General features: G+C 26.7%; 4 protein-coding genes across 4 annotated transcripts; 1 reads left to right on the top strand and 3 right to left on the bottom strand.

Moving 5' to 3' along the window:
- Positions 1-3,705, top strand: CSN3 (COP9 signalosome subunit 3). The gene is made up of 5 exons (XM_011500708.1): positions 1-188; positions 350-607; positions 942-1,386; positions 2,384-2,654; positions 2,722-3,705. Exons 1-5 carry the CDS (start codon positions 134-136, stop codon positions 3,016-3,018), a joined length of 1,326 nt encoding a protein of 441 aa, XP_011499010.1. The 5' UTR covers positions 1-133; the 3' UTR covers positions 3,019-3,705.
- A 417-nt stretch (positions 3,706-4,122) lies between these two features.
- Nrk1 (nicotinamide riboside kinase) lies at positions 4,123-4,836 on the bottom strand (the record flags this gene model as incomplete). Its single annotated transcript, XM_011500975.1, has 1 exon — positions 4,123-4,836. A coding segment is annotated over exon 1 (567 nt), but the record flags the coding sequence as incomplete, so codon positions are not given.
- A 426-nt stretch (positions 4,837-5,262) lies between these two features.
- On the bottom strand, positions 5,263-5,523 carry LOC105363112 (Dolichyl-phosphate mannosyltransferase subunit 2). The gene has a single exon (XM_011500709.1). It carries the CDS (start codon positions 5,503-5,505, stop codon positions 5,272-5,274), a length of 234 nt encoding a protein of 77 aa, XP_011499011.1. The 5' UTR covers positions 5,506-5,523; the 3' UTR covers positions 5,263-5,271.
- A 7-nt stretch (positions 5,524-5,530) lies between these two features.
- LOC105363113 (active regulator of SIRT1) lies at positions 5,531-6,534 on the bottom strand. Its single transcript, XM_011500710.1, has 4 exons — positions 6,387-6,534; positions 6,185-6,274; positions 5,737-5,876; positions 5,531-5,660 (listed from the first exon to the last, which is right to left on the bottom strand). The coding sequence occupies exons 1-4, from the start codon at positions 6,448-6,450 to the stop codon at positions 5,541-5,543; spliced, it is 414 nt and encodes a 137-aa protein (XP_011499012.1). The 5' UTR covers positions 6,451-6,534; the 3' UTR covers positions 5,531-5,540.
- Positions 6,535-13,895: the final 7,361 nt, after the last annotated feature.

Genomic DNA, 13,895 nt, shown 5'->3' on the forward strand with positions numbered 1-13,895 from the left:
GCTAACTTACGCATGTATATACAAAAGAGGTCGTTTCTTGCTCTCGGCCGATTTCTTTTTTTTTGATATCTCTGAAATAGACGAGAAAACATAGGTCCACTGTCGGTGATGCGAGTACATTTTTCACCCTAAAATGGCATCGGCATTGGAGCAATTTGTTAACAACGTTCGGGCTTTGACCGCGGAAGGTATACATAACAATGTCATTATTTTACAAAACATAACCTCTAAGGGTTTTAAAACACTTTTCTGTTTTTATTTACTGTGCTTGTACGAAGAGGAAATTACGCTCTAAATGAGTATCGTATTTTCAATTTAAATTTCACTCTTATCTGTTTGGCATTTTCAGAAAACTTTCGCGAATTAAGCAGTGTTCTGACAAAATTCAACGATGTACTGAAGAAGAATGTTCAACATCTTGATAATGTATTGGAAACACTAGATCTGCAGCAGCATTCTATTGGAATTCTTGCTGTTCTGTGTGCTAAGTTTTCAGATTTCAATTTTGTTAGTGTTACTATGGAAGTATTTAAGCCACTGTTCAATCAGGTTCAAGAATTTATTGTTGGGTGTAATGGAGAACAAGTTCGGTTAGTCCCTGATATGTGTAAGTGCGATAATAGTGAATATTATATTGAAAAGAATCGGTATCCCTATAATATTGTACATAGGCAATATTAACTGCCTTAAATTTGATACTTTTTTATATTTAATAATACTATCGTTATTTATATGCTAGGTCAAACATTAAACTACAAAACAATTGATTTTTAATACAATTTTGTACTGGACCGGTGCATTTTTTTATATATTAAGTTTATCGATCTATTAGATGGATGAATTTCAGATTAAGCTTTTAATTGTACTCTTATATTGTGTATCAAATAATGTCTGTTATGCAGCTACTTGGCATTTTGTTAATTTAAAATTTATTTCAACAGATGCAGAATTGTGTCATCATTTTACAGATGCTCTGGTTGAAGTAAAGATGCCTATAAGAGGTATCGATTTGCTTTGTAGAGCGATACGAAAAATTCAGTTATATGACAGTCAGTTAACTTCTATACATGGAGATCTTTGCAAACTTTGCCTTCTTGCAAAGTGCTTTAAGCCTGCCTTAGAATTTCTTGACATTGATATTACTGGCATTAGTACGGATGATGATGCAAAATACTTTTTACTCTATTTTTATTATGGGGGAATGATATATACGGCTTTAAAAAATTATGAAAGAGCTTTATACTTTTTTGAAGTTTGTGTTATGACACCTGCGACTGCTGTGAGTCATATTATGTTAGAAGCATATAAAAAGTATATTCTTGTATCTCTGATTTTAAATGGAAAGATTATATTACTTCCAAATTACACAAGTAATTTAGTTAAAAGGTAAAATTAATACTTATATTGATTTTATATTTTATATTTAACTTAAGCTTTAGATTAAAATAAATTTTTCATTTTATTGAAATAAAAAAATGTTACGAAGATATGTAAAATTATATGTGTGTGCCTGTTATATATACATATATATATATAGGCACGCACGCACGAACGCACACGCATGAACGCGCACGCACACGCACACGCGCACGCAGAGGTACCGCGTATGCACGCTCGCACACATACGCGGCAGATTTTTTAATGTATATTGGCTGAAAAATTTTGACTTCAAGAATTTATTAGTAGAATAGATTGATATTCCAAAATAAAAAGACAATATTTTGAATGACATTTCAATAATATCATTTAATTGGCTTAAAGTATAAAATTAACATCAAATTTACGCAAGTGTGAGAATTTTAATGGATATTAAAATTTTGAAGAAAAAACTTTACTGCGGATAAATTCAATTTTAAAGATATTTGCAAATACTACAAAATTACAGTGCACAGCTTGATATCTTAAAATTTTAATGAAAAATTATGTAATTTTCAAATATTAGAAAAGAGCTCCCTAAATATGAATATTATATTAAAATCAATAATTTCTTTGCATAAAGTTAGACATTTTAAATGTAAGAATTTTCATTTTTTCAATATTTGAAAATCATATCTTCATTTTCAAACATCATTATTTATTACAAAATTGATTTATATTATTTTTAAAAATATTTTAGATATTTTTATTATAAAACGACCAGTTTTTATGATTTTTTAATTTAAAAATAATTGATACTTATCAAACAGAAAATCTTTTATTTTAAAAACAAAAACATTTGCAATTAATTATACATATAATTACAAATAATAAAAATGTTATATAATATTAAGGTACAGGTAAATATATGGAGTATAGATAAATAAATTGTATTTATTTAAATTTATAAGTTTATAAAGTACTAAAATATTTACTTTGATGTTTATAATAATAATTCATCTTTTAGGCACATAAAAAGATTAAGTATACCTTATCAAGAATTAGCAACTGCGTATAGTACAAATAGTTGTGATGATGTACAAGAAATTATTGAAAAATACCAAGAAGTTTTTGTAAGAGACAACAATATAGGATTGGTCAAGCAAGTGCTTAGTTTCCTATATAAAAAAAATATTCAAAGACTCACAAATACCTTTCTGACATTAAGTTTGTCCGATGTAGCAGCTCGCGTAAAGTTGCCTGGTCCAGCTGATGCGGAACAATATATATTAAATATGGTATAAATGGAAATATTAAAAATACGTAATCGAGTAAAATGGATTAACAATGTGATTGATTTTACAGATTGAAGATGGTGAAATCTTTGCTACGATTAATCAAAAAGATGGAATGGTCATATTTCACGATGATCCAGAAAAGTACGATTCTCCAAGAATGCTCGCAAAGCTTGAAAAAGAAATGGCAGAGTGCGCTGAACTTGGGAAAAAAGTGCTTGAAATGGAAGAAGAAGTAATAGTAACACCACAATATGTTCGTAAAGCTTGTGGCCAAAATGATCCAGACGATCAAGCAGCTGGCCCCCCACCTACTAACGTTTCGAATGCTCAGAGTCAACCAAAACATAATACATACACCATGTAACACAACACAAATAAGACATTATTTATGTGAAGAAATACACAACATAAGGAATTCATTAATGGATTCAAGAAATTATTAATTAAGAGATTTTGAACACAAAATTCCAGCCTGTTTTGTCTGGCTGAATTATATCCTGTATCCCTGTTTTACTGATATCTTACTTTTACAATTTTTCGAACAACTATTGTTTATTTATATTGATCTCTAGTTTGAGATTATTTAGTGAAAACATTGTACGACTAAATTATCTTAAGAAATAAAAGATATTGTTTTATTTAAATGATTATAAAGCGCGTGAGATATTATGATGTAATATTATGTATATTTGTTAACTCAATGTCTTGTAAAAATGAGAATGACAGTAAATTAGGTATGTATTAACTTGCTGGAATCTTTTACATAGTTTCATGTAAAATCAAGATGTTCCTGTAAATTTTTTTAATTAAAAGTTTAAACATTTGTTTTTGTTTAGTTTATTATACTTTTAAATGCATCTGAATCAATAAATTATACAAAGCAGGCATAATGAATTTTGAATACATTAATTGGAAATGTGATATCTAGTTATGAGCGATCATGTTACATTATATGAATGAGTGTTTTTTCTATAAATGTTCAAAATTTCACATCTTACACATAAGAAAACCTGTTCATAATTTTTAAGCAATAAAGGATAAAAAAATATAATTTTTAAACGGTTATAAATATCTATGAAATTTTTAATCGTAATTAAAAATTTATTAACACAATGGAATTCTTTATTTGAATGTATTAAATATTTTATTACATTTCAGCTACGCTTTTATTATATTTATATAAATTATTTAGATTTATTTCTTTAATTTATGATAAAAGATTCTTTGAACCCATATACCCATATAGCATATTTTAAATCATAAAAATATTAAAAGGTTATAATTACCATTAATTTTGAATTTCTTAATAAATCTTTTCTAATAAAAGACTTTACTAATCTTACTAATCATTATTATTAAGTAAATAATATCAATCGAGCATATAGTTAATCTATTTATATTTCTATATTAAAGTCGTTTAATGCTTAATACATAAATTCTTCAATTTCATGTTTTAATACATAATTTTTTCAATTTCATGTTTTATTACATCATACAATTCATTTAGACTTTTATTTCCATCAAGAAATGTTATAGTTTTATATAAGTTTGTATCTAAGATAATTTCAGATTTATGTTTTAAATATTCAGGCCAAACAATTTTATTGAAATACTCAGGAACGTCTGGAGGATTGTATACTCGAGTTTTTCTTCTATTACTACACGTTTCTTTGCTTATTTCTATAAAATACTTTTGTTTACATAATTGTGCTATAGGTTTATAATTATAAATTAAAAAGCCTTCTATTATGAAGCATCTAAATTTTCTATTCAAATCAACTGAATAAGCATCTGGAGCCGATTGAATAATGTTTATTATATCAGAATACATTTTTGACATATCAAGACTTGAAAGAATTTCCCAATTGAAATGATTTAATTCTGAAATAAACGAATGCTTAGGATTATCTTCGGATAAAAAGTAGGTATCTTGTGACATCAAAATTGAATCTTGGATATTATCATGTAATTTTTTAGCTAAGCTAGTCTTTCCGCTACACGTTGGTCCAGATATACCAATCACTAACCACTTCATTTTGATTTTTTTTGTTATTGTTGTAATACTGAATTGCAATATAATAGAGCAGAATTTTTTAAGTTCGAGCAGTTTCTGTTTTAATTAAAAAATTAGTTTCTTGTTTGTTTGTTACGTCTCACAACTATTAATAACTTACAATACTTTACAAATTCACTGTTAATAATACAGATGCATATTGTATAAAAATTAATTCTTATCTATAAACGCATGCACACATGCATGCATGTATATATATATATATATATATATATCTATACACACGCACTACAAACAAATATATGTACTATAAATATATATTACAATTTTTGTGCATAATTAGTTACTTTTACTTGTAGGGTATACAAAAATATAAAGAAATACAATACAAATATAACTTTGTATTAATAAGTAACGAAACTTTATTTATGAACTAAATGTATAATTCAATGTTTGTTTAGTCTTATCTTTGATTGTGTAGGATCAAGCATGATAAGTGATATTTATCATTGAAATACTTGAAAAGCACAAGTCATTGATAACAGTGATTGTAACGCGAGTAATTATAAGGTATTAATTACAATTCACTTTCTATCCTTAATTTTATTTCCCATAATAAGGATGCAAGTGATAGGCAGTAAATATCATTAAACCACCGACAAAACACAGACCACTGATAGCCGGAACCATTAATGCAATATTCTGTGGGTAAAATAAAGTCTTTACTCTGTTGTCATCTATAAAAGGTAATCCAATCACCCATATAGTGTAGTAAATGAAAATAATGGAAGCTGTTATTAATAGTGCTTTCCCTCTCTCTTGATCCGTATCCAGCATTATTTAGCTTTTTCAGAATATTAATATGATACTTATTAGCCAAAGTATTCTGCTTCGAATTTTTGGAAATCTTCTTCGGTGAATACTGTCTTTTCTTCCTCAACTGGCTTATCCTCTTCTGTAAGATAACGTTTCTTCACTCCTCTATCTATAACCTAAAGCATAAAATAAAATAAAAATTTTTAATAAAAAACACATTTGTTTCATATCGAAGGACTATGGTTAGCTTACCTTTTTCATTACTTCTTCATCATATTTACAATTACTGAGACGTAGTAGTTTTCTTATATTTTCTTCCATACGGTTACTTTTAGTTTCCAATTTTTTTTTTGCATCCGCGACCGTTAGCGTACTCGATCGTTTTAAGATGACTTAAAAGAAAGTGACATAATTATAATTATCTTATATATAATCCCTGCATTACTAAGCTTATCCGGCTTATTGACTCATTAAATTTATATACATGGAATGTTAGAAATGATAAAATGATAAAAATAATAAATAAAAGTTAAATAATTGACAATGACGCCGATCATTGCTTAAAGCTTTGAATGAAACTTTAATATATATGATAGTTGTAGAAACATATTTTATAAACAATTTTCAATTTTACCTCGGATGAAAAAAATAGTCAACTTTAAATTAGAGATTCTTTTGAAGTTATATGTATATAAGGTACCTTTTTTATTGTCTTTAGAAATTAGTCGATGCTTAGTAGGAATTAAATCTAAGATTCCTGCAGATGTCGATTTCCTTTTTTTGGACTTATCTATAAATTGTGTGCAATGTAAATTAAAAGGTTAAATTCTTTCGTACATTGTTAATATATACAATTAACCATATTTACTCAAATCTGCTATTTACATCTAACTCGCGCTTACCATTAACTACATCATTTTCAAATGTGAGAAGTTCTAAGCTCTTTTTAACCAAAGAGTTTGACATTTCGATTATATTTTATTTATTTTACAAGTATAGTTTATTAAAAGAAATGTGTTCAATAACATATTTCACCTACGCTGCTGATAAAGGCACTACACAAACAGGATATTAAAAATTCCTTTTTTATCGATCGTTAGTTAATCATCAATCACATTGTCATGACATGTTTTGCAGTAAATTCTTACCGGCATTACAAAATATCCCATTAATTTTAATTACAATTTCTAATCGTTTCTCATTAATTATGCATAAGCGATATGATTGAGTAATAATTTTATTATATTCTTATTACAATTGTGTTATGCATAATGATAGAAACGAATTATTTATAATAATTAGGCGATAAATGGTTTAATCAAGCTTCACGGGGGAGGGGGAGGGGGAGGGGGGAGGGGGGAGGGAGGAGGGAGACTGCCGCGTACAATGATAATAATTACAATTACTAGGATATATTGGCGCTTTAGCCGTAAAGTTTAACGATATTATAGTCACAAAACAAAGCTCACTATACAGTATTGGTTGGCAATAATTATAGCGTAAAATGAATTTCACGTCATCAGAGATTATCAGAGAAAATGTAATATTATTCAATGATAATAGTGAATCTGCGAATAGTGAATTGTCGCAAGTCTTCCTCTCATACGATGTCGGCACACGTGTTGCACTAAAGGGGTCGTGACTCCCATTTCCAACCGACGACAAAAATTCTATTGTATCGTCCAAGTTCGAGATGGTAATTCATCCATCAGCGACATCTGTTATCGATAATAAGACACAAAATCGAATAATTGATAGTCTAATAAAATAGAAAATAATATTAGTGTCTTGATAATTCACCATCGTGGCGAATAATTAAAATTCCCTTGGTTTTTGTTTTTTAATCGTTGTGCCGTTCGTTTGTGCGATTGTGGCATCATTACTGCCATTTCTAGAGAGTGTAAAAAAGGTCTTTGGAGTAATTCAGCACGATTGGATTGAATTGCATTTCAAGTACGAAAATATTATAATTCACGGCGCTGTAGAAACATTGTTCTCCTATTGCATCGTTCATTCGATGAAAAATCATATTTGTACTAACGTATTATTTCATCCAGATTAGATTTAATGTTAATTATATTTATTCGGAAGAATGGATTTTTTCTTAATGCGGGTATGAATCATTTGACTGGATGTGATTACAAATCGGCAAATAACTTTAGGCTACGTATGTAGAATAAATTCTCGGTAGTGTGGATTATTTTCAAATTTTTCGCGTGATTCGCCATCCGTCGGTTCAGGGATGTAATAATCGCAGCAATATATCGCCGTGTGCATGCCATTATTATAAAAGAATTCAATTCCTCGAGCATATACGCATGGCTTATAAGAGAATTCATTTTATTAATGGGATGCCGACTTCTCGGGCCCGACACAATAGATTCTTAATTGATTTTGATGGAGTGACTTGCACTATAATAGTTATCCATTTGGACAGGTCCATTGTGTCGTAAGCATCGTCTATTAAACGGAGGTGTTTAGGGAAAGTTGAAATTATTATTCTTTTACTTTTTTTTTTTTTTTTTTTTTTTTTTTTTTTTTTGACGGAAAGAGCCATTTCATCGTATCGATTTCCTTTACGCGGTTTTCTCATTGCAACGACAATAATACTAAAAATATCACGATACTTATTGATAATTTATTCCTTGACGCAGCTTTAAAAAGCGAAAAAGTGAAACGTTCTTTTTTTTATTTACGGCGCTTTCTAAATTTCTTTATCTATTATTTAAAGTAATGAAAGTGTATGGGGGAAATCAGCTCGATTGTACTTTAACCTCACATTTTCATAGATCAATTTTAGTAATAAATTAATTTCTACCTAAACGATGTGCCAAATAAGCGATAAAGATATTTTATTTTAACTGAGGGAGAGGAGTTCTTTTTCTCTAAAAAACGATTAAAAATAAATCTGACCAATGTGTCACTGAGCGAGCGAGCTTCAATATCCTTGAAATTGAAAAAATTATTAAATTTTGCGAAGGCTTGATTTGATCGATGCGTCTTTATAATGAATGATTTTTTGTTTTGTATTTTTAGCTTTCTTTCTTACATTATCATCATTATGTTTTATCTGTAAATATGCAATGTGTTAACATTTAGGGCTTATAAAGTATTTGTATGTGTTAATTTTTTTATTTTATTTGAAGAATGTTTAAAAGTATGTACATTGCGTTAAAGGTTAAATTTGAAAATAGAAGAAAAGTATAAAAATGATGGCTTTACTAATAAGTCAAGCTTGATTTATGCAAATCAAATGAATGATTGTCTGGTTGTATATTTACTCATCTTGTAGCACAGTACTTTTTTCTTTTTTCTTTTTTTCAATCCAATCAATCAGAACAGCTTATATCCTAATAATTAATATATCAGAGCGAATAACAATCACCTCATTTTATGAAAATATAATGTTTTCCACCTTAACAATATTTAATTGAAATTAAATAAAATTCACCCTTATATATTGTGAGTCATCCGATAATTTCAATGGATAATATGATATTGAAAATTCTATCATCATTACCAGAATGGCATACAAATCGCAATCAGCAATTACTGTTGCAAATCCCATTAAATTAATGTAAAATGTTTAATTATTCTATTATCGATTATTCACTTACTTTTAGCAACTTAGAGTTTTGAAAGTTTGTGTGTGCGTGTCCATCAAGAATGTGTGGAAAGATGAGATTTGGTTCAGTATGGATACGAGACATTGGTGAAGAAATGCGATAATAATTAAATTACTTTAGTTTTTTTTTTAAAGAAATGTGTTTTTGCAATTATTTTGGATTTCATTGCGACTTCATTAAGTTTAAAGCAGTCATTATATACAATTAATTCGAGGATTATGTGTAATTTTGATTAAGATTCGATTTTTAAACACTAAACTAATCAAAAGTATAATATTTTATATTTAATTTAGTTATTTTTCTAACATTAATTGTAAAATATGCAGTAAATGATAAATTAAAATGGAGAATATCGAGGTGATACGCTAAATACTATTTTACATTAAAAGATGCAAATTGTTATTTAAATATATTGTCGATGTTGATTTAATTTCATATAATGTATTTATCAGATGGTAGTCAATTCATAGCTTTTACAATAAAATTTTATCTATTTTTTTTCTCAATCAATAGATTCATTTAATAAATATATTCATTAAATATAGATAATATGATTTTCTTCATTTTTCCTTTTCAATTTAATGACAATTACGATCATTATAATTATTTTATATTTAAAAGGCCTTATATTCTTTTTTTTTTTTTTTTTTTTTTTTTTTTAATTTTAAATATAACGTTGGAAATGGAAAAAGTTTATATTTTTAATCTTATATTTATTAAAAGTTCTTTCGTTATTGGTAATAAAGCGAACGAAAATTTTATGAAAGTATAAAAGATAAACTTGTGAAGAGTATTAGGATTTTTTTATTTTAAGTTACATTAAATATCTTAATTCTTTCTTAATAATATTTTTAAAACTATATAATTATTTAATTTTTATATAAAGTGATGTATGTATAGTCAATTTGTGAGATAATATATTAAATTTTACTTAAATAGATTTATTTCTTATCTAACCCTTATCTTATTTATAGTATTCATACAATAAGAATGTATATATTAGGTATTTTTAAATTTCATACAATAAGAATGTATATATTAGGTATTTTTAAATCTTTTAAGAATTTTTTGTTTTTAATTTTAATGTTTTTATGCTAGTTGTTAGGAAAATTTGATGCAGAAATACAAAATGTCATCATAATTGAATTTATTGTGGGTAGGTGAGCAAGTTTTTAAAATAGTTCCCAATAAAAGTAACTTTATTTATAAATATTATTTAACAGTCGATAAATATATACAAGCAGTTTTAAGAAGTTTCCACAAAAATGAAAAAAAAAAATAACTTTGCGCATACTTTTTTTTTTTTTTAAGCTGCCAAATTTTGTTACGAGAAAATGTAATTTATGTGAAAATTCTTCAGCATCATTAAAAAGTGTTTATTTTCATATAAATCAGCAGAGAGTGCCACAGATATCGAGTTTAGCTCGTCGCTTACGCACATTACTGAACAAAATCAACGGCATTTTAATGGAAGAGTTGTGAGCGAAAGTGCACGTGATCGTTTGGTTCTTGGTCGAATCAATACACAATATTTTGCATAAAATGCATGTGAAAATGCTGGATGGATGATATGTACTACACAATTGTTGACTGCCGATCAAAAATAGATGTTAGAAAAGGCTTAATACGGAGTCGAGAATTTTTGCATGGATTTGCAACGTGAACGAACTCGATATATAAGCTGTACTTTATAACTGGTGAAAGTACACTGAAGACGACTAAAATTACTTTCAGCACCTTTCTCTGCAAAATTATTTGAATATCCACTACTTAAAGACGGATAAAACAGTAACGGAAATCTATTATATGGCATTATTGAACGACCTGGAAAACGGGTTGAAACAGAGTGGAATAAAAATTCTCCTTTACCAAATGCGAAAATTGTAAGAGGAATTAATTGATAATTCGATTCCTTCTTCATGCTTCTATCAGGGTATCATGAAATAATAATCTTGTTAAATAGAACAAATTCTTCCCGAATGAAAATACCATTGATATATAGTCGCTGCTTTCGAGAAAGTAATTTTTTTTTTCTATCTTTCTCCTCACTCCCCCTTCTCTCTCTCTCTCTCTCTCTCTCTCTCTCTCACTCCATTTTTTAAAAGGGTATTTAATCGAATTTAACATTAGACCAAATAGGTGGCTTAGAATTGCAATTGCATTGTCAAATGAAATCAACTTTTTCTCGGTATACCCATGTTTAATTTTTGTTGTTATACTTATATCAAATGACTCTTGTATTATTCGTTTTGAATATCACGTTCTACGAAGAACTCTACTTGCCAATGTCAACAGTCATATTACTAAGCACAGCTGTATGCGATGCATTTTCAAAATGTGTAATTCAAGACGTTAAATTTGAATGTCAAGCGAAATAAAGTATGTCAAAATGTTACAAAGAAAATTCGTCGCCGGTAGTAGAACATCTTTAGATATTCTGTAATATCAATATGTATTCGAAAAACAGAAGTATGAATCTCCATGCAATATCATATTTATTTAAATTTAAATTCATAATCAATGAGAATAATAGTACAGTGAAAACTTGTATAATTATATGCAACATTTGTTGAGATTGCAATTTTTTTTTTATCTTTAGTATGTTTAGGAATTTTTTTTTTTTTACAATAGATGTAAAAGTATGCTGATTCATATAGTTAGTATATTTATATAGATTTCGTATTTTAGGATTCGTTTATTTATTATTGTATTTAAAAATTTTTTTTTTATAATAATTAAATATATAAGATCTGAATGTTGTATATCTTTTAATATTTATATAAATTTTTTTTTTAATTTTAGGATCCCCGTATCGTCCACGTGTTCTATATATTTAGAAATGTGAGTTTGTGGTTGAAAAAAAATAAGGTAATAAATCATAAATATTTTTCTCATTATAAAGAATATGTTAAATTTATTTCCAACCACATATGCCTATTGAATTTTGTTAATAAAATAATTTTCCACAAACGAATACCACTGAATATAACATAAAAATGATAATAATTAAATTGAAACAATTGTATTTTAATATTTGCCGTTATTTTTTATAAGATGAGAATAGAGAATCTCAATTGTTATATGTTTTTAGATTTATAAAAGATTATCATTAACGTGGATATCGAAATCCATTGACAAATCTAATTACCATTCAATTATATTTCTTAATTCAGTTTGAAATTTTCAGAAATAAATAATGTAACAAATTCATTGATCAATAAAAATTGGTGTACCATCGGCACATACCTTTTAAAGTAATAATATTAGATCACATTGATTTTTGAATAATTATAATATTTATATTAATAGTTGACTTTTAGTTTTTTTTTCCTAAATCAATATTCTATATTCTAAAACAATATAGTGAAATAAACGATTTAATTAATCATTTTTAAATTGTATTTAAATATAGTAAAATGCTAGATTGATGTTTAAATAAATTTATATATTTAAAAAAAAAAAAAAAAAAAAAAAAAAAAAAAAAATTAAAATCGTTATTTTGCTTAATATGGTAGTTAATCTCATTGTACATGTAATACGATAACAACTTTAATAAAAGAAGAAACATTGTAACGAAAGTCGCAATAATCTTGCTTTAAAGTTTAGAGTGGATTATAATTTACATTTATATAAACTATCATAAAGTATAAGAACGCTTTGTACTTTTAGATTTAAATAAAACAAAATTATTCAAATATAAAATTTGTATTCTCCGCTCGTAAATTTAGTTTTCAATAAATGATTGTTACATTTTATTAAATTAGAATCATAATTCAATGGACTCGTTAATTATATTATTACAATATTGTATTAATTGTGTTTTTAATATAATGTAGATTAAGATATGATAATAAATTGTAATAACAATTTATCTTTAAGTAGCATAAGCAATATAAAAAGTTTTTAATTTTTCTGTTTAGAAGCTTCGAAACATTTGAAAAACATTTTAGCTTTTTTATGTATTTAAAGCTTTTGCTAATATCTCAAAATTCTTTACGGATTCTTTTTGCCAATTTATTTAACATAAAAATTGTAAACAACTCCAGGAAAATTTTATAATGAAATTATAAGATTTAAGATTTCATTTTCATTTTTGTCGAGCAGCTGCAATAATATTGACTTTTTAGTTTTAACACTTGGTAATCTTTTCAATTAAGAAACATTAGCGCTGATGAGGTCGTCAGTATTTTAAAATTTAAGAAGAAAGCCTAGTAAATGTAATTGCACCCTCTCTCTCGATAAGAGTATTAATATACCTTGGCTAGCGTAATTTCGTTTTTTTTTCTTGGGATTTCTTTGTTTTTTTTAGCAGTACAATTATACTAATTAATTGTAGTGAAGATGAGTTTGTGATAATTGAGTCTCATTACAAATATGTATAAAATTTAATGCAGATTATTTATTCATGCTAAACGTAACTATAGGAGTAAGATTCTTAGGTGGAGAAATAACTTGATAGAGTTTGTGAAATTACAATGCTTTTATTTTTATTTTAATTCCGGAACTTTATTTTATTTATTTATTTGAAAATTACTAAAATTCAATGTATCTTTCAATGCTAATATTGTATTTACTAAGAATTATGATTGCAACATCTACGTTATTAAATCATTATGAATTAAAAAAAAAGATCATTTCATTATAAATTTGACTAATTTTTTGTCATAGAAATATGTATGATACAATCGTGTAATAATTTTGATAAAGAGGAAAAATTTAAGTATAAATGTTTAAGATAAAAAGGAAAATAAAAGATGCAGTAATGAAGGAATATTGTAAATTCTC

The sequence above is a fragment of the Ceratosolen solmsi genome, unplaced genomic scaffold (assembly GCF_000503995.2).
Source record: "Ceratosolen solmsi marchali unplaced genomic scaffold, CerSol_1.0 scaffold27, whole genome shotgun sequence".
NCBI lineage: Eukaryota > Metazoa > Arthropoda > Insecta > Hymenoptera > Agaonidae > Ceratosolen > Ceratosolen solmsi.